The 21,887-nt window shown below is 41.7% G+C and overlaps 1 protein-coding gene across 6 annotated transcripts in view; it reads left to right on the top strand.

The window, feature by feature from the left end:
- The window catches only part of apc (APC regulator of WNT signaling pathway), a 210,190-nt gene that overhangs the window by 136,807 nt on the left and 51,496 nt on the right, over positions 1 to 21,887 (top strand). For all 6 annotated transcript variants that reach the window (XM_072281388.1, XM_072281392.1, XM_072281389.1 and 3 more), the window contains 2 exons: positions 13,041 to 13,242; positions 19,858 to 19,966. In XM_072281388.1, the coding sequence (XP_072137489.1) occupies positions 13,041 to 13,242; positions 19,858 to 19,966 (311 nt within the window). The remainder of the gene's footprint in view (positions 1 to 13,040; positions 13,243 to 19,857; positions 19,967 to 21,887) is intronic.

Here is a 21,887-nt window from a genome sequence, read left to right on the forward strand (position 1 = left end):
TGCATTCCACAGTGACCTCAGACAAAGAAAGATTATGTAAAGGACAATGGGAACATTAAATGAATGTTCTTAAAGGCTTCTTTAATAAAAAGTGATATTTTCACTGACTCATGGCTACCTTTGGGACATGATTGCTCAAATTGAAGAAGGAGCATCCAGGATGATACTGAGTAACTCAATTCTTTTTGTCAGGAGTTTTAGGAGGTTCAGCAAAAAAATGGGCAGAAAGAGCTCTACTCCTTTGCTAACCTCAGCTGTGGTAAATGTGTGGATCCCATATTGGGCTCATCGGCCACCTCAGAATTCAGAGCTGGAGTGGAAGCAAGTTGTCCTTGACCATGAAAAATTGCTGAAGAAACTTTTTCCTGGAGATCCCTTAACTGACTTTGTATTCAGATTCAAGGCCACAGAAATTTCTGTAAGGCATTGTTGGTGACTGGTGTTTTCTCTTTTTGGCTTTGAGGGAAACATGTTTCTCTTGGAAAGAGATCTTCAGATGATGGAGTTTTTGTTAGCATTGAAATCTAAGTATTCAAACCAGAATACAAAATACAAGGTTCTGTTTGATAGTCCCAGTTGTGTATATTGTCACAACTGGATGGTGAGCTTACCACTTTTATCTCACTGGTATGATTAAAATGTCATGAAATTTTTTGAACAAATGATTCACTGAGGTAATATGTTTTAGATAGACATTCTGATGAATTTAAAATCTTGACATGAGTAAGGACATCACTTGGATTAAATATAAGGTCTCCTTCACTGATTACCACCATACAAACGCACCTAATCAAGTTTATTCACATTACAATGTTCTTCCAACAATGTATTGCTTCATCTATCCGATCTGGATTTTGTTATTAATATAGATTCTATATTACCCAATACTGGAAGTAACTTCCAGGGTTCTTTACATATCACTGTACATGATGTTTTTTCTCTTCTGTTCTAAATACCTTGCATTTATTTGTGACACAGTACTCTCATTCTTAGCTTTTCTTTTACTGGAAACTATCTTGTTCAATCCTTTCGTAAGTTTGTGGTCATGTTATGATTTTAGTTTTGTCTCTGTTATAATTCGTTATTTTCTTAAAAAATACTGTTTTAAAGTTGATGTTACGTTTTACTGATAAGTAGCTCTTTCCTGAATCTGCCTTTTGCTTTCACTGGTCCTCTGCTCCTCTATGCCACTATGTACATCCACAGGAGCCCATTTCTGAACTTACAAATTCCATTCTATATATTTTAAATCAATGATACCTATGGCATTGTGTGCAAAATGAATTGCCTTTCAAAAATCCATTTCTCTACCTTTGATGTGAACCTAGCAGAGAAACTTTGTCAGGTCCCAGGGAAGAGGACAGATTGGTGAGAGTGCAGGTTGGTGGGTCAAGACAGTAAAAAGTGGTGTTGCTGGTAAGAAGTAGGGTTTGGAGCTTCAGTTGATGGAGTGTGTCATGTTGGAATATGGGGAGAGTTACCATTAGTTTAAGGGTAACTTCCACCTCCCACCTTTGCAGCCTGAGACGCATCCTGGACATCACGTAGACTGACCAAGTCACCAACAATAAGGTCCTGGCCCGTGCCCAGATACCCAGCTTCTTCACCCTGCTCCAACAATGCCGTCTCCGCTGGCTGGGCCACGTACACCGCATGTCAGACGGGAGGATCCGAAAGACCTGCTGTACGGGGAATTGGCCTCCGGCAAGAGAGCACAAGGGCGGCCCCATCTTTGTTTCAAAGACGTTTGCAAGAGAGACATGAAGTCACTGAAAATGCACATCGAGAGGTGGGAGGACATCGCAAGCGATCGCTCTCACTGGAGGCTGGAACTACGCAGAGGTCTAAAAAGAGAAGAGAAGCTGAGGCCTGCTGCTGAAGAAAAGCGCACTCGTCGGAAAAACAGCACCAAGATAACACTGGAGGACAGCGCCCTCAAGTGCAATCACTGCAGCCGGGACCGTCACTCCTGTGTGGGCCTCTACAGCCACAACAGACGCTGCTCTAACACAGACTGAGGCAATACTTTCCAGGTGCAGATCCATGATCTTGTGAGACTAACGGATGCCACCTAAGGGAGTGATTGAGAGATCAAGGTCAACTACTTGTTGAGAAAAGGTACGCAAATGAATACTCGGGAGATTCCAAATATCAAACATTATGACAAAGACCAAATCAGCAAATCTCCTTATAACATTGTTATGCCTAAAGGTTCGCGATCCGCTGGTAAGACAGAAAGACATAAATCCCCTTTCCCTGTTTCAAACTTCATTTATTAGGACAGAACAGATCAAGCATTAAAATACTGCAGTGAACATCCCTTTCTGCCAATCTGTGGCGCCGTTTGCGATCCAGCCCATCGGTGAGGCCTCGATGAACACTCACTGAGCCCACTGACTGCTCTACTTTCATTCCCACTGCATTGATATAAAATGCTGCAGTAAGTGAGCCAAGGCATTAGCATCAGCTCAAACCACCGAATCAATCATCACTTGTCATCACTCTTCGCAAGTCCCACCCGTGTTCATGTGACTTTCACGTTCTTATGGTTGTATTCTCATGGTTACTGTATTGTATGCCTGGAAAATTTCTGGAACATAATGTGTAACATTTTTAAGGTGAATTAAAAGTGTTGGGATATTAATAAAATAACATCCACTGGTCGAGAAACTCTGCTGTTTCAGCACCACCAAAGTTCCTGGTAAACCAGATTATTGGAGTTTTTCTATAACCCATGGACCAAGGAAGTTCAAATGACTTTTGCCTTCAGTTCAGTTGTAAGACACACACAAGCATTTTGCAGTACAATTTCTGTATTGGATAAATTTACACAAGGAACTTCTGTTTGTCTTTTTGAGGATGTGTCTAGTAGACATGAAAGAACTAGTTGATGTAGTATATATAGATTTTTGATGTGTTGGACATGTGGCCAAGTGGTTAAGGCGTTCATCTGGTGATCTCAAGGTCGCTAGTTCGAGCCTCAGCTGTGGCAGCGTGTTTGTGCCCTTGAGCAAGGCACTTAATTGCTCTGGTGTCTGTGCGAGGAGTGGCGCCCCACACAGACTTCCAATCTGTGCCTTGTAAGGCATGGAAATGCCCAATGCAGGCCTCTCATGGTCTGAGTTGACATTCTCCCCCCCCCCCCTTGAAAGGCTATTGATAATACCTCACACAGGGAGTTAATGTAATGATCAGGGAGATAATGTAATGTTTTTGCTGGCACAAAGACTGATGAGTATGCAAATTGTGACAAAGACACTAGATCACAACCTGTAAAAGGACAGAGTGGGCAAGAAATAGCAGATGGAGTCAAAATGTAAGGTTATCTACTCTGGAAAGAAAAGTAGGTAATCAGGTTATTATTTAAATGTAGTGCAACTTCAAGATATAGTGGTATCAAAAGCTTTGGGACCCTAGTACATGAAATGCAAAAAGTACTGGAACACCGGTGAAGTGTTGAGAAGTAGAGAAATACTGATGCGACTCTTTACGGTGATAGTAAGTTCACACCTAGAGTGTCCTGTATAGTTTTTGTTTTCATATTTAAAGAAGTAAGTGCTTGAAATGGAGAAAGTGTTACATTCCAGTTCCGATATGTCTGTGTATGGCCTCCTTCACTGTCATGGCAAGGTCACACTCTGGTTGGAGACACAACACCTTGTATTCCATCTGGGTAGTCTCCATCCTGATGTCATGAAAATCGACCTCAAACTTCCGGTAATTCCCCTCACCCCCCCCCCCCCCCCAACCACCATTCCCATCCCCTTTTCCTCACCTTATCTCCTTGCTGACCCATCACCTCCCTCTGGTGCTCCTCCCTCTTGCTTTCTTCCTTGGCCTTCTGTCCTCTCCCCCTTCTCCAGCCCTTCATCTCTTTCACCAATCAACTTCCCAACTCTTTACTTCACCCCTCCCCCTCCCGGTTTCACCTATCACCTTGTGTTTCTCCCTCCCCTCCCCCGCCTTTCAACTCTACTCCTCATCTTTTTCCTCCACTCCTGCTGAAGGGTCTCAGCCTGAAATGTCGACTGTACTCTTTTCCATTGATGCTGCCTGGCTTGCTGAGTTCCTCCAGCATTTTGTGTGTGATGCTTGGATTTTCAGCATCTGCATATTAGCTCTTCTTTACAAAAGGTGACTGTCTGGATTTCTGGGGTAAAAGATTTGCAGGTTGGACCAATGGAGTTTTGACAAAAGATAAAATTGAGACTTAAGATTTTGGAAGAGACTGACAGGGTAGATACTTAGAGATTTCTTTCCCTAATAAGAGTATCTAGAACTATTGCACATAGTTTCAGAATAAAAAAAAGTAACACATTTCAAGTAGAATTTTTTTTGCTGAGTAGGTTGAGAACCTTTGGAATTCACTGCCTTTGAAAGCTGTGGATGCAGTTTATTAAATATACTCTAGGAAGAGATAGAAACTCTTACACTGAGGGTGTCAAGGAAGTGAGTGTCTTGAGGCCAGGATTACATCAGCCTTAAATTGTAGAGCAGTCTTGAGGGCATTTGGCTTACTCCCGTACCTGTTTCGTTTTATTCTCATGTTTATGATCTGTGGAATTGGGGAATTAAACTGGCAAGGATTGAAAAAAAGAAAAAGACAATAAACAAAGGTAGGAACAAACAGGTCGTTCTCAGGTTGGTAGGCTGTGACTAGGGGTTTCTAGTAGGATTGGTATTTGGCCCACACCCATTCACAACTATGTGATGGGCTCCAAATATGCAGTTAAAGCCACTGTATTAGGTACAGGATGTACCCAGTGGCCACTCAATCGCTATTGAGTGTATGTTCATGGTCTTCTGCAAATCACTATTGCACCGTATGGTTATTTGAGTTACTGTGCCTTCCTGTCAGCTTGATCCCGTCTGGCCATTCTCCTCTGACTTCACTCATTAACAAGGGCATTTTCACCCACAAAACTCACGCTCACTGGATGTTTTTTTTTGCTCCTTGTACCATTCTCTGTAAACTCCAGAAACTGTTATGTGTGAAAATCCCAGGAGATCAGCAGTTTCTGAGATACCCAAACTACCCCGTCTGTTACTATCAAACATTCCATGGTCAAAGTCACATCACATTTCTTCCCCATTCTGATGATTGATCTGAACAACATCTGAACTACTTGACCAAGTCTGCATGCCTTTATGCATTGAGTTGCTGTCACATGATTGGCTGATTAATATTTGTATTAATGAGCAGGTGTTCAGGTGTACCGACTAAAGTGGCCAGTGAGTGTATTATTTCCAAATTTGCTGATGATCTAAAACTAGATGGAGTCATGCATAGGGAGGTCGATATAAAGAGACTTGCCATAGATAAAGATAAACTCAGTGAATAAGCAAGAACATGACAGATGAATATATAATGTGGAAAAATGTTAGGTCATCCACTTTGCAGAATATTTTATTAAACGTGACAATTGGATAATATTGATGTTCAAAGGGACCTGACGCTGCTTGTACATGTCACAGAAAGACATTCATTTCAAATCGTCAAGTTTATTGTCATTTTGACCATAAGCTGCTGGTACAGTACACAGTAAAAACGAAACAACGTTCCTACAGTACCCTGGTGCTACATGAAACAACACAAAGCTACACTAGACTATGTGAGACAGCACAAGGCTACACTAGACTATGTTAAACAACATAAAAACTGCACTAGACTACAGACCTGCACAGGACTACATAAAGTGCACAAAACAGTGCAGGGCAGTACAATAATTAATAAACAAGACAATGGACACAGTAGAGGACAAATTACAATATAATAATAAATGATGTCGATGTCAGTCTGGACTCTGAGTATTGAGGAGTCTGATAGCTTGGGGTAAGAAACTGTTGCACAGTCTGGTCCTGAGTGCCCAAATGTTTTGGTACCTTTTGCCAGATGGCAGGAGGGAGAAGAGTTTGTATGAGGGGTGCGTGGGGTCCTTCACAATACTGTTAGCTTCGCGGGTTCGGCGTGTGGTGTAAATGTCTGTAAAAGCAGGAAGAGAGACCCCAATGATCTTCTCAGCTGACCTCACTATCTGCTGCAGGGTCTTGTGATCTGAGACGGTGCAATTCCCGAACCAGGTGGTGATGCAGCTGCTCAGGATGGTCTCGATACATCCTCTGTAGAATGTGGTGAGGATGGGGGGGTGGGAGATGGATTTTTCTCAGCCTTCGCAGAAAGTAGAGACTCTGCTGGGCTTTTTTGGCTATGGAGCTGGTGTTGAGGGACCAGGTGAGATTCTCTGCCAGGTGAACATCAAGAAATTTGGTGCTCTTCATGACCTCTACGGAGGAACCGTCAATGTTCAGCAGAGAGTGGTCGCTCCGTGCTCTCCTGAAGTCAACAGCCATCATCTCTTTTGTTTTGTTCACATTCAGAGACGGGTTATAGTTATAGTCATAGTCGTACTTTATTGATCCCCGGGGAATTTGGTTTTCGTTACAGTTGCACCATAAATAATAAATAGTAATAAAACCACAAATAGTGATATGTAAATTATGCCAGTAAATTATGAAATAAGTCCAGGACCAGCCTATCGGCTCAGGGTGTCTGACCCTCCAAGGGAGGAGTTGTAAAGTTTGATGGCCACAGGCAGGAATGACTTCCTATGACGCTCTATGTTGCATCTCGGTGGAATGAGTCTCTGGCTGAATGTACTCCTGTGCTCACCCAGTACATTATGTAGTGGATGGGAGACATTGTCCAAGATGGCATGCAACTTAGACAGCATCCTCTTTTCACACACCACTGTGAGAGAGTCCAGTTCCATCCCCACAACATCTCTGGCCTTACGAATGAGTTTGTTGATTCTGTTGGTGTCTGCTACCCTCAGCCTGCTACCCCAACACACAACAGCAAACATGATCGCGCTGGCCACCACAGACTCGTAGAACATCCTCAACATCGTTCGGCAGATGGTAAAGGACCTCAGTCTCCTCAGGAAATAGGGATGGCTCTGACCTTCCTAGTAGACAGCCTCAGTGTTCTTTGACCAGCCCAGTTTATTGTCAATTCGTATCCCCAGGTATTTGTAATCCTCCACCATGTCCACACTGACCCCCTGGATGGAAACAGTGGTCACCGGTATCTTAGCTCTCCTCAGGTCTACCACCAGCTCCTTAGTCTTTTTCACATTAAGCTGCAGATAGTTCTGCTCACACCATGTGACAAAGTTTCCTACCGTAGCCCTGTACTCAGCCTTATCTCCCTTGCTGATGCATCGAACTATGGCAGAGTCATCTGAAAACTTCTGAAGATGACAAGACTCTGTGCAGTAGTTGAAGTCCGAGGTGTAAATGGTGAAGAGAAGGGGAGACAAGACAGTCCCCTGTGGACCCCCAGTGCTGCTGATCACTCTGTCGGACACACAGTGTTGCATGCACACGTACTGTGGTCTGCCAGTCAGGTAATCAAGAATCCATGACACCAGGAAAGCATACACCTGCATCGCTGTCAGCTTCTCCCCCAGCAGAGCAGGGCGGATGGTGTTGAACGCACTGGAGAAGTCAAAAACATGACCCTCACAGTGCTCACTGGCTTGTCCAGGTGGGCATAGACACGGTTCAGCAGGTAGACGATGGCATCCTCAACTCCTAGTCAGGGCTGGTAGGCGAACTGGAGGGGATCTAAGTGTGGCCTGTCTCTCCAGGCTCTCCAGGCTCATGTGGAGATGGGCAGGGGCCACAGTGTCAAATCTATTAACGAACAGGTTAAGTTCATTGGCCCTGTCCACACTGCCTTCAGCTCCTCTGTTGCTAGTTTGCTGGAACCCAGTGATGGTCCTCATCCCCCTCCAGACCTCTCTCATGTTGTTCCACTCAAGCTTCCTCCTGTACTTGTCTTTAGCCACCCTGATCCTGGCTTTCAGGTCCCTCTGTATTGCCCTCAGCTCTTCCCTATTTGTTGTTGGCTCTGAACCAGTCTGTTAGCCGTCTCACCTCCTCTCTGTATGCTGACTCATTGTTCTTGCTGATGAGACCCACCACGGTCATGTCATCGGCAAACTTGATGATGTGATTCGAGCTGTGTATTGCTGCACAGTCGTGGGTCAGCAGAGTGAACAGCAGTGGACTGAGCACACAGCCCTGGGGGGCCTCCGTGCTCAGTGTGATTGTGTTGGAGATGCTGCTCCCAATCCGGACTGACTGAGGTCGCCCAGTCAGGAAGTCTAGGATCCAGTTGCAGAGAGAGGTGTTCAGGCCCAGCAGTTTCAGCTTTCCAATCAGGTGCTGAGGAATGATTGTGTTGAATGCTGAACTGAAGTCTATGAACAGCATTTGAACGTATGTGTCTTTTTTGTCCAGGTGGGTTAGGGCCAGGTAGAAGGTGGTGGCGATGGTGTCGTCTGTTGAACGGTTGAGACGATACATGAGTTCAGACAGCCACCTGAGCCCATCCCATTTGACTGGGTTTGACCCCTCTCCCTCTCTTCCTGCTGCTACCATAGGGTGGATGGTGCAGGAGTCTTGAATCTGCCTCCAGATTCAGAGGCAGTTGTTGCCTTTCAGCTGTTGGGCTCCTGGACCAGCCTCACTCTCCTTAGCACTGAATGGACGCTGCAGTTAGGGTCTGCAGCCAACAAGATTCGGGACCAGCTTCACTTGCCTTAGCACTGAACTGGCTTCATGGCTGTGGACTCATTTTGGGGATACTGCAGTTCATGGTCTGTGTATTACTTGTTTATTTTTTGTATTATTTTCATGATTTGTTCCTTTTCATACATTGGATATTTGTCGGTCTTTGTCGTGTGTGGTTTTTCGTGGTTTCTATTGTGTTTTGTGGCTGCCTGCAAGCAGATGAATCTCAAAGATGTATATGGTGTACATACTTTGATAATAAATTTACTTGAACTTTGAAACCTACGGAATATTGAAAGTCCTGGATAGAATGGACATGGAGAGTACGTTTAGTGGTGGGAGATTCTGGAACCAGAAGGCACAGCTTCAGAATAGGACATTCTGTTAGAACAGGGAAGGGGTGGAATTTCTTTAGTTGAATCTATGGATTCACCTATTCCATAGGTAGGTGGAGAATCTGTGGAATTCATTGCCATAGATTGGCTGTGGAGGCTAAGTCATTGGACATATTTAAAGTCAGGGTTAATATGTCCTTGCTTAGTAAGAGCATCAAAGGCTGCATGGAAAAGGCAGGAGAATGGGGTTTGAGAGGGAAAATAAATCAGCCATTATCGAATGGCAAAGCAGACTCGATGGGCCAGATGACCTAATTCTGCATCTGTGTTTTATGATTTTATGGTGATAGGTGAGTCCAGATGAGGGGGAAGGCTTCAAGATCTCATTGACTTCAGGAAAGAGGGTGGTGTATGTGTTCCTGTCTACATCAATGGCGTTGAGGTTTAGAGCTTCAAGTTCCTAGGAGTGACACTGACAATATGGTCTGTTCTGGCCCAACTAGTTGATAATCATGACCAAGAAAGCTCACAAAAACCTCTACCACCTCAAGAAGCTAAAGAATTTGGCACGTTCCCATCAACCCATATAAATGCACTATAGAAGGCTGGATGCATAATGGCTTGGTGTGGCAGCTACTTTGGACATGACTACAAGAAACTGCAGGGATTTTGTGTTCACAGCTCAGTACATCACGGGAGCCAGCCTCCCTCTATGGACTCTGTTTATACTTGACGCAGCAGCATAATCAAAACCCCCACCTATTCTGGACATTCTCTCTTCTCCCCTCTCCCATTAGGCAAAAGATACAAAGGCCTGAAAGCACATCCCATCATGCTCAAGGACAACTTCTATCCCACAGTTATCAAACTCTTGAATGGTACTCTTTTATGATAAGATGGACACTTGATCTCACAATCAACCTTGTTATGATCTTGCACTTTATTGTTGACCTGCCTGATACTTTATCTGTTACACTTTATTCTGTATTGTTATTGGTTACCTTGTTCTACCTCGGTGTGCGGTGTAATGATTGGATCTGTATGAATAGTATACATACTGTTTTCACTGTATCTTGGTATGTGTGACAATAATAAACCAATACCATATTTTCAAAGTTTGTAGGAAATCACTGCTGCCTGGTGGACCATGAACTTTCTAAGGCATTTGAGATCTTAATCCTTGAACGTGTTTTTTTCCCATCAGACAGCTACAAGTGGCGATTTCATTATTAATACCTCTCTTTGCTGAGTAGCATTTCCTGTAACGTGAAATGCTCTCAGGGTCTTCTCATGGGGCACAAATTTCAAGGGGTGTAGTTGTATAGGGGAGGAAATTTAGAGAGAATCTGTTTTGCGGATGTTTAGTATAAGACCCTTTTTCTTCTTTCTCTGCAGTAAGTGAGTCAACAATAATTTGGAGTTAAGCCTTTGAATGTTTGTATACTGAATTACTGCATGGTATTTGAAGCCGCTGCTTTTATTTTCTTTTCAGTTGTCGCACAATAGAGGTGATGTTCATTATGCCTTAAGTGAACAGAATCTAGTTCTTCACTAGGAAGAGGTGGTCGTGGAGGACACTTGTGGTAACTTTCCTGGAGACGAATGGCAGGGAAACCTGTTGTTAACAGATTTGGATTCCTTGAAGATGATCACAATTACTTAGTCTCTGAGATCCCCTGATGTGTCCTTCTCTTCTAGATCTGCAAGATGCTGTTGGTGATTGAATTTCCTCTGTGCCAAATTTCAGAATTTCAACAAATACACAGTTTGGTTTAGAGGCCTTGTTGCCACTTGGCACTACTGTCATTGTCCAGGTGTGGCAATAAGATTGAATGGAATATTGCACTGTAGGTTGGAGTCAAGGCCAATCATGTTAAGATATAAGTCTTGATTGAGGAGTTTTTGAACTGCATCTTCATATGGACAATTTCTGTCTTTTTATTTTTGGATAAACTCTTGTCTGATCTTGCTCTCATTGTGGTGGAACTTGGGTGTTTGTGCCATGGGTGTTCCTAATGCATGCCATTTTTATCACCTTGTTACCGTATTACCTGGACTCCTTACGTAATCTGTCCTTTAGGTCACAGGTTTTGTTGGACCTTATCCTTCAACTATCTGCAGGTAGGATTTTCTTCCTCTTAGCATGTGGTTTGTTGGATCCAATAGTGTCATTTTTCTGCTTAATTGTTTTATTTTTATGTAGAATAGGTCTTGCAGTTCAATGAGGCACATTGCCGAGCAACCCACCGATTTAACTCTAGCCTAATCACAGGACAGTTTACATGACCAATTAACATACATTATCTTCGGATCTTCTCGTTGTTCTGATCAAATTTATCATGATGTTTTTCAACAGACAAGTCAAGAGACTCTTTCAGGTGTTAATTGCATTTTGGGCAGTCCAGACATTATGGACACTGTAGATTAGGAGTTTTCTGATTGTCCCTGAAGTATTATCTGAGAGCTGTCTTTGCAGGGTCTTTGAGTCTTATACAGATGTGCACAGCAATTTGATCAGGGTGCAAGTCACTTGTGTACCTTGCCTCTGATCAATTGCATCTTCAAACTTGAACAGTTTTCATTTTAGTACTTGGATTAATATCATTCTGCAGATTTGTAAGTTTTTAAGAAAGCTTTTTTAACCTTCAGGGTGTTGATGATAGTGAATTTGGTGGAAACCCCTTGGAATGTCTTGGAGAAACGGGTAGCCTGTCTTGTTATAGGTGACTATTACCGTGTAATATTCATAATAAATATTTGCCTATCAGCATAACTCTAGATGTTGTCTACTTCTTGTTGCATGTGGACATTGACTACTTTATCATCTGAAGATTTGCATAGGCTAAATATAATAAACAGGTCATCCCACCTATCATGATAGAACAAATGCTCATGGACAAAAGGTGAAGCTAAGCCTGTGATTCAATATAGGAGCTGAAATTGTCATTATCAGCTATAATACCTTTCTGCTGGGTGACATTTCACCCATTCCAGAGTTTTTCACCTTACTGTTACTGTATACCTTTCACATTGAATTGTCATGGAACTGAAAGAGCGGATTCAGCCCATCAAACTTGCGTCAGATTAATCTGCCGATTGTCTTATTCTCCAAGTACTAAATTTTTGAAAACAATTGAATTTACTTCTACTGCTCTGCAAGACAATGAATTCCGAATCAGTGAAATGTTGCATTGCTCTTGAGGGAAACACATTCTCACCAAAAAACTGGAGTTGTGGTTTAGTGCCCACATCTGGGCCAAACTGTAACATGATTTGATTAGATTATGAGGACTTGCAGTCCTCTTTTATTGTCATTTAGCATGCATTAAGAAATGATACAATATTCCTCCGGTGTGATATCACAAAAACACAGGACAGACCAAGACTGGAAAACTAATAAAACCACATAATTATAATATATAGTTACAACAGTACAACAATACCATAACTTGATGAAGAACAGTCCATGGCACAGTAAAAAATTCAAAGTCTCTCGAATGTCCCACATCTCACGCAGATGGGAGAAGGAAGAAAACTCTCCCTGCCATGCCCGACCACAGTCCGACTTAGTCGTCAGAAAACTTCGAGCCTCCGATCAGCCCCTCCAACACAGAGTACCGAGCACCATCTCTATCCAAACGATTTGACCTCAGCCTTGGTTGCCAGCAGCAGGCAAAGCCGGGGATTTTGGGGCCTTCCCTCCGGAAGATTCTTGATCGCCCAGTAACAGCGGCAGCGAACCGGCGTTACAGAAATTTCTCCAGATGTTCCTCTGTGCTTTCATGTCTGTCTCCATCAAATCAGAATTGTCCACGGCCTCTATTTAACAGAAATGATATGAATGCACTTCGTGATACCTAAACTAATCATAATGTGTTTTCATTTTTTCTTCACTGAACAAGTGCTGTCAGGTAGCACTAGTGATAATAGTGCACATTGTTACCTATAGATTTCTAGAATAGTTTCTTCTGATATTCGGATTCATTCTATAGTAGGTTGTGTTATTTTAAGGATGTTTCCACAGTTGTATGGATTTTAGATGATTTTTTCTTAATTCATAATCTTTCTTAATTCCCAAAACATTGTTTTTACAAAATGGCTGATAATATGCATAATTTTATTTTTCAGAACTGAACTTGGAGTGTGTAAATTCACCTGCAATAAAATTAAGGCCAAAGATGTCACTGCATTCATATGGAAGCCGAGAAGGATCAGTGTCTGGTCGGTCAGGAGAGTGTAGTCCAATTCCAATGGGTTCAATTCCAAGAAGAGGATTGATCAATGGAAGCAGAGAAAGCACTGGGTACTTAGAAGAATTAGAAAAAGAGAGGTACATCTTGATTTATGTCATTGCTATTATTTTGGAGTATAATTAGTTTCTTTAAATGGGAGCACAGCAGGAATTCCTGAAAATATTCTGAGTTAACCATGCCTTTAACTCAAATTTTGTGCTGTTGACATGTTTGCTAACATGGGTTCAAAACATATGCAGACTTATTAATTATCTTTAATATGTAACAATGCATATTTCCCATCCAACACATTTTACTATTTTCACATTTTTCATTTTAAATATTTGTCAAAAGTTAGTGTGAAACTACAGTGTGAACTGAACTATTGCAACATTTTACAATAAATTGTATCTGAATTCTAACTCAAATAACTTTGTTTTTTTTATTTTGTTCATTATGTGTAAATGTAGGGTCATTCACACTCTTCTCAGTGGATGAGATACTGTGCTCAGTCTTTTCCATTTACTCTTTTACAAAATCTCCACTACATTGCTCAATCTTTTTTTTAACCTTCAGTCAGTATGATTTGTTGTCAATCCATTGTTAAAGGACCAACAGTGTGGTACATCCGGAACACTATAATCTTTTCCAACCCTAGTTGGAGATATTGACTTCCTCAGTGCTACAATAGAGTTCAGGAATTCTACATTCTGGAAAATTATAAGAGTTAACTTGGAGGACAATACCCATCTATATCTGTTTGTAATGTTCCTAAATGTTTTTGTCTTTAAATATAGTGTATTGGTATTTGTTTATTATTGTCATATATACCAAAATGCAGTGAAAATGTTTGTCTTACATACTGTTAAAAAGATCAAATCATTACACAGTGCATTGAGCTAGGATAAGTACTAGTTTTAATCTATGTTCTACATAACTGAGCTGCACCTGAAATTATCCAGACTTCCTTCTTTCAGAATGTCTGGAACAGCTGATGAGGAGAGTAATAGGCAGAAATTCACTTCTTTTAAGTTGATTTAAAGCCTAAGATTGTCAACACATTTGCAGATCCTTTCCAGTGCTGTAGGGTAGGGATATGGTTATAAGCAGAATCTTGAAGAGTATTGGTTGCAATTTAGAAATAGATCCAATTGATGCTTTTCATTTTCAAAATGCTTATGGCATGGTCTTCAGTGATGCCTCTGATTAGCTACAATGGATACAAGGCTTCTTTAAAATTCTTTTATGTAATAGAGAGGATCTGAAAGTTCTTGCTTTGAAAGTTGCACCTTTTGAAGGGAGAATTCTGAGGAACAGCATGCCACTTCTATGCAAATATTGTATATTATGTGCTTACTTCGAGCTATTTTTATGATCTGATAAATAAAGGCAAATCTTTAATTAATTAATACTTCCACATTGTTAACATTTTCCTCTGAAGTTCACGTTGCCGTTGCCATTGCCTTTAACAATTTCTGCTTAAAATGCACTGTCACTGAGTTAACTTCAGTGCCAGGGTAGTAGATTTTCTGGATTATTGGATGTAATTAGAACCACAGCAGACTTTTAATTAATTTTTTTTAGCTGTTGTGTAGTATTATATTAAATTCCTCAGTGATCTGTTAGGAGTGGGGGAGGGATGTGTGTACAATAGCCACTGGGTTTCCTGCATTACCTGCCGTCTATTGTACTGGTAGTCACTCATTCCCTTCCTGCTTTTGTGTGTACTTCACTTGTACTTAGACCACAGAATTAAAAATATACAATCCTTTTAAGAAAGGACACTAATACAGTACATAATACTGCATATGTAATGTCACTGATGCACCATACAGTATAACTAAAGCATACCCTCCATGCTTAAGTGTTTAGTTCCCAACATTAAAATGTCTTTTATCTTTCTTAAATACTTGAGTAATAGTACACCAGCCTTTTGTGAATCGGATACTAGGGAACTTGGGTCCCTCTGTATCTTACAGCTCTACAATCACTCAAGGTTCATCTTTTATTAATCACGGGTCAATTTACAATGACAAATTAACCTAACAACCAGTACATCTTTGGACTGTGGGAGGAAGCCAGAGCACCTGGAGTGAAACCCACTCATTAGAAGCAGCGACGGGAACTGAACCCCCTCCCCCCCCCAGTCACCTGCACTGTAAAGTTGTGCTAACCACTACGCTACCATGCCTCCCTAGATAATGCATATTTTAAATTTCTTCAGTTTTATACTTTTCCACATTATACTCCATTTGCCAGATCTTTTGCCCCATCTTACCTTTCCAAACCTGACGAAGGGTCTTGGACCCTAACATCACCTGTTTATTCCCCACCTTATATGCTGCCTGGCTTGCTGAGTTCCTCCAGCATTTTGTATGTGTTACTCAAGATTTTCAACACATGCAGAATCCCATCTATCCTACCCCTTTTTAGTCTCCTCTATCTGCTTCACGCTTTCCTTTCCTCCTATCTTCACGCAGTGGCAGTAGGTTCATTCATCTAAATTTTAAAAAGTTAAGGTGCCAGCTCCACACTTTTTGTTATCTTGCCAATGTAAAAAAATACATCTGCTCTCTATCTCCTGTTAGCTAGCATGAATATTCCATTCATACCAATATATTGTCTCTTAAACTGTAAGCTTTTATTTTTTTGCTATAATCTTTGGTGTGGCACCTAACTTTACTTTCTGGAAATTTGAACTTGTGCATTACTTATTCATAAAGCTCCAAAATTTTGTCAAACACGATCTTCTTTTCACAAAAGCTGGGGACTTTGCATGAATACCTTGAATTTTCAAGTGTCCTATTATGACACTTTTAATAATTTTTAGCATTTTTGCTGTGATGTGTTGCTAGTTAATTCTTACTGTCTCCCATTTTTTTATATGTTACATATGCTATTTTCCAAGCTAATGACACCTTTGCTGAACCTGCAGTAATTTGGAAACAAAACCAGTGCCTCACTAAAAATTATCCCTAGCCACTTTAAGATTCTGCAATGATGTCCATTATTTTGCTGATACTTTGTTCTTTGCAACCAAGGTTGACTCCCATCTGGATCAGAAGTCTTGCCCACTTGCATTGTGGTTAACCTTTCCTGTAGTTTATCTGGCAACTGTAGATTGGACAGGTTGTTTTTGGCAAAGCTGTACTTGATACGTGGGAGGCCTTCAAAAGTGAAACTTTGAGAGTGCAGAGTTTGTGTGTTCCTGTCAGAATAAAAGCAAAGATAACACGTTTATAGAACCATGGTTTTTGAGGCCCAGCCTTGAGACACCAGAGAAGGTTATTTGATTCCAAACAATTGGTTTATTAATCATTACAGAATGTCTCTCTGGCGCTTTCTGCTTCCCCACCCCCCATTTCCCTTCCCCTTTTCACAACCATGATTCCCCTCTCCCTGACACCTGCCCACTCTCAGTCCACAATAAAGACCCATATCAGAATTAGATTTATCATCACTCATATATCATGAAATATGTTTTTTGTGTGGCAGCGGTATAGTACAACACATAAAATTACTGTGCAAACATCTTGGGCACCTTAGCTATATATATGTGCCTAAGTCCAGATATATAAGTATTTAAATAGGGACTGATTAGGGAGTTTTTTTGAGAAATTTACCGGGGAAATTGATGAAGGCAGGGCAGTGGGTGTTGTCTACTTGGACTTTAGCAAGTCCTATGGCAAGTTCCCGCATGGGAGGTTGGTCAAGGTGGTTCATTTGCTTAGTATTCAGAATGAATGAGGTAGTAAATTGGATTTCACGGGAAAAGCCAAAGACTGGTTGCCTCTCTGAGTGCAGGCTTGTGACTAGTGGTGTGCCACAGAAATTGGTGTCGGGTGCATTGTTTGTCATCTATATCAATGATCTGGGTGATAATACAGTAAACTGAATCTGCAGATTTGTGTATGGTACCAAGATTGGGGATATAGCAGACAGCGAGGAAGACTGTCAAAGTTTGCAGTGGGATCTGGATCAGCTGGGAAAATGGGCTGAAAATGACAGGTAGAATTTAATGCAGGCAAGTGTGAAGTGTTGCACTTTGGGAGGACCAACCAGATAGGTCTTACATGGTGAGCGGTAGGGTACTCAGTAGTCTGGTAGAGCAGAGGGATCTGGGAATACAGATCCATAATTCCTCGAAAGTGGCATCACAGGTAGATAGGGTCATAAAGAAAACTTTTGGCACTCTGGGCTTCATAAATCAAAGTATTGAGTACAGGAGTTGGGATGTTATGTTGAAGTTGTATAAGATGTTGGTAAGGAGTATGTTGTGCAGTTCTGTTTACCTATCTACAGGAAAGATATCAATAACTTTGAAAGAGTGCACAAAAAATTTGCAAAGATGTTACTGGGACTTAAGGACCTGAATTGTCAGAAAAGGTTGAATAGGTTAGGACTTTATTCCCTAGAATGTAGAAGATTGAGGAGAGATTTGATAGCAGTATACAAAATTATGAGGGGTATAGATAGGGTAAAAGCAAGCAGGCTTTTTCCACTGAGGTTGAGTGAGACTAGAACTGGATGACATGGGTTAGGATGAAAGGTGAAATGTTTAAGGGGAACATGAGCATAACTTCTTCACTCAGAGGGCAGTGAGAGTGTGGAACCAGCTGCCAGTGCAAGTGATGGATGTGAGTTTGATTTTAACATTTTGGAGAAAGTTGGATAATTACATGGATGGGAGGGGAATGGTAGGCTATGATCCGGCTGCAGGTCCAATGGACTGGGCAGATTAATGATTTGGCACAGACTAGATGGGCCAAAGGGCCTGTGTTTCAGTGTTTTATGACTCTGTGCCCAGTAAAGAGGATGAGAAAGAGTCTGAAGTTCCCATTATCACCTCCATTACTTATCAGTGTCCTTTGTTCAAGATTACCTCCCTCCAGTTGCTATCTCCTACCTTCACTCTCCTATCCCACTACCTATCTCCATCTATTGCTCTTTTTTTTTCTCTCCCTTTCTGGCCTCTGTCTCTCATTTCCTGCTACTATTTCTCAACTCCACACCTATTCCCCATCCCTATCTGGTGCAATCTGCCAGTCATCATGCACCCTCAGTCTATTAATCACCTTGGACTCCTTTCTCACCATCTCCCTTTTTTTCTGTGCTGGCCATCTTGCCAGTCCTGACGCAGGGTTCCGACCCAAATGTTGATAGTTCCATCTGCCAATGCCACTTAACCTGCTGGCTTCCTCCACCAAATTGTTTGTTTTTGTGGCTAAAGCAGCTTCACTTGAAATATCTTCATTTGTTCAACTTTAGCTTTGCCTGCCAAGTTTTGATTCTGTTTTACCCAGGCTAAATCTGTACTCATTACATAAGACATTGAAATTGGCTTTTCTCCAGTTCATTATTTTGGGCTGGTGTATATCCTCAGCGATTCTAAACATTATGTAATTTTGATCACTATTTCTTAGATGTTTTCCACTCACACCTATGACATTTGGCTCAGTTAAGTTCCGAGAACAAAATCTTTGGGCCAGAAACACACTTATAAGAAAACTCTTCTAACCCCATTTCAGAAACTCCTCCTCTGCTTTGCCTTTGTTGTTGTTACCCCTATCTATATTTAGGTATCCAAAGTACTACATTAACATTATTCTTTGACTTCTGCACATTTAACTTTCCTGTAAGTTAGCTCTATAATGGCCTTCCCAGTATTAGGCATCCTTTAACAGAGTTCCAGTGGTATAAGAGTGAATCCAAGTAGCTATTTGCATGCAACAGTGGCCATACCCCGGTAAACGGCTTTGACAGTCAGGTTAAACCAGGTGAAGGCAGCCGGCAGCCCCATACACCAGTGAGGTAGGGACATGCCTGCCCCAGCATGCGAAGTCACCTTCAGCAGACTGGGCAGATGAGATCCAACGGCCAGGAAAGCAGTACTGCAATACCCCGTGGAGAGTGAAGGGCATGACAAGGCATGGTCATCCACTGCAACCAGTTTCCGACCCTTGTTCGTACTACTGGACTAATACTGCCGAGATTGACAGAATGGAAGTGCTCCAGTGCAACGGCTTTTCCATTTTAAAAACTGTTCTCCATAGGTTTCCTGTCATCATCGTACACGACAGACAACCACCAGTAGTATAAGTCCACCTCTGTTGTTTCTTTAAATAGAGATATGGAGATGTCGTGGTGGTGCATTTAAACAGGTGTTGGAACTCGATATCATGAGCATACATGTGGAACTACCCCACATAAGAGCACAATAGGTTAAGATCAAAATTGGACTTCAGAAGGTTATTTATATTAGACCACTGGGCATCCCCAGGCAGTTTTCTGGCAAAGCCTGCATTCAGTGAGCTGCTGAACTGGCCTTCAAATGTTTGTGTCAGACTCTGAGTGAGACAACATTGGCGGCAGTGGGGAGGACTCAGTTGACAGAAGACTGAACCGAAATTGGCAGTCCTGTGGAGTCCCATCTGTTACACTCTGACCTGAAGTTGTTTAGTTAATTGCAAGTGGACTGTGTGTCTTTTGAAGGTGTATGTTCTCCTTGATCTGAGAATAATAAGTTGGACGGTATATGACATAAAGTTGCTTTCTTTAAAGAGCAGCATGTTATCTAAATTAATATTAAAATTGCCTTTGGCAATTTACCAGAGAAAATGAAAGCAACATGATCTCCTAATGGACAGATATTCTTGGTACTTGTTTTAAACAAGTTGTGTGTTGTAACAGTAGAGTTTCTCTTTATTTTGTAGGTCTTTGTTACTTGCTGAGATTGAAAAGGAAGAGAAGGAAAAGGACTGGTATTATGCACAGCTTCAAAATCTTACAAAGAGGATTGATAATCTCCCCCTTACAGAAAATGTAAGTTCAAATCCAATTCTAATTTTTCTACAAAATAGGTGGGAACACATAGCTAAATCTGTTCTTGTATTGTTTTGAACCTTTTTACTTGTTACTTTGCGAATGAGGCCACTACAGTAAGAAAAAATGTACATTCTGAAAATGCTTCATTGAAGGTGCTAAGAATTAAATAATATCAGATACCAGCAATGATGAATGAAAAAGATACCTGTGTTCCACAAACCCTAACTAGATCATAGAAAAGATTTTGAGTTTTGAAGAAGTAATAAATAGGAAGCTTTAGGAAATGTGTCTTTAACCTGAGCTTGAAATAGCTGAAGATGACATGAAAAGTGAGAAGTCTTTAAGAGAGGGTGGGTGATAGACAGTAATAAATGACTATGGAATCTTGGAGTGAATTTCAAGATGTAAAAGTAGGGCAAGAGGAGAAGACATGAAAGAGCAAGAGGATAAGACATGAAAGAATTGGACCTATCAAGTGTGACAGTGAGAAAGTATGTATGGAACCAGAGGAAATAGCAGAGGTACTTAGTGAATACTTCAGTATTCACTATGGAAAAGGATCTTGGTGATTGTAGTGATGACTTGCAGCGGACTGAAAAGCTTGAGCATATAGATATTAAGAAGGAAGATGTGCTGGAGCTTTTGGAAGGCATCAAGTTGGATAAGTCACTGGGACCAGACCAGATGTACCCCAGGCTACTGTGGGAGGTGAGGGAGGAGATTGCTGACAGTCTAGCGATGATCTTTGCATCATCAATGGGGTCGGGAGAGGTTCTAGAGGATTGGAGGGTTGCAGATGTTGTTCCCTTATTCAAGAAAGGGAGTAGAGATAGCCCAGGAAATTATAGACCAGTGAGTCTTACTTCAGTGGTTGGTAAGTTGATGGAAAAGATCCTGAGAAGCAGGATTTATGAACATTTAGAGAGGTATAATATGATTAGGAATAGTCAGCATGGCTTTGTCAAGGGCAGGTCGTGCCTTACAAGCCTGATTGAATTTTTTGAGGATGTGACTAAACACATTAATGAAGGAAGAGCAGTAGATGTATATGGATTTCAGCAGGCATTTGATAAGGTACCCCATGCAAGGCTTATTGAGAAAGTAAAGAGGCATGGGATCCAAGGGGACATTGCTTTGTGGATCCAGAACTGGCTTGCCCACGGAAGGCAAGGAGTGGTTGTAGATGGTTCATATTCTTCATGGAGGTCGGTGACCAGTGGTGTGCCTCAGGGATCTGTTCTGGGACTTTTAGCTTTGTGATTTTTATAAATGACCTGGATGAGGAAGTGGAGGGATGGGTTGGTAAGTTTGCTGATGACACAAAGGTTCGCGGTGTTGTGGATAGTGTGAAGGATCAGAGGGATCTTGGGGTCCGAGTCCATAGGACGCTCAAAGCAGCTGCACAAGTTGACTCTGTGGTTAAGAAGGCATACGGTGTATTGGCCTTCATGAATCGTGGAATTGAATTTAGGAGCTGAGAGGTAATTTTCCAGCTATATAGATCCTGGTCAGACCCCACTTGGAGGACTGTGCTCAGTTCTGGTCGCCTCACTACAGGAAGGATGTGGAAACCATAGAAAGGGTGCAGAGGAGATTTACAAGGTTGTTGCCTGGATTGGGGAGCATGCCTTATGAAAACAGGTTGAGTGAACTCGGTCTTTTCTCCTTGGAGCAACGGAGGATGAGAGGTGAACTGATAGAGGTGTATAAGATAATGAGAGGCATTGATCGTGTGGATAGTCAGAGGCTTTTTCCCAGGGCTGAAATGGCTGCCACAAGAGGGCATAGGTTTAAGGTGCTTGGGAGTACAGAGGAGATGACAGGGGTAAATTTTTTACGCAGAGAGTGGTGAGTGCGTGGAACGGGCTTCTGGCAATGGTGGTGGAGGCGGATATGACAGGGTCTTTTAAGAGACTTT

This window comes from Mobula birostris, chromosome 17, assembly GCF_030028105.1.
Source record: "Mobula birostris isolate sMobBir1 chromosome 17, sMobBir1.hap1, whole genome shotgun sequence".
NCBI classification, from domain to species: Eukaryota; Metazoa; Chordata; class Chondrichthyes; order Myliobatiformes; family Myliobatidae; genus Mobula; species Mobula birostris.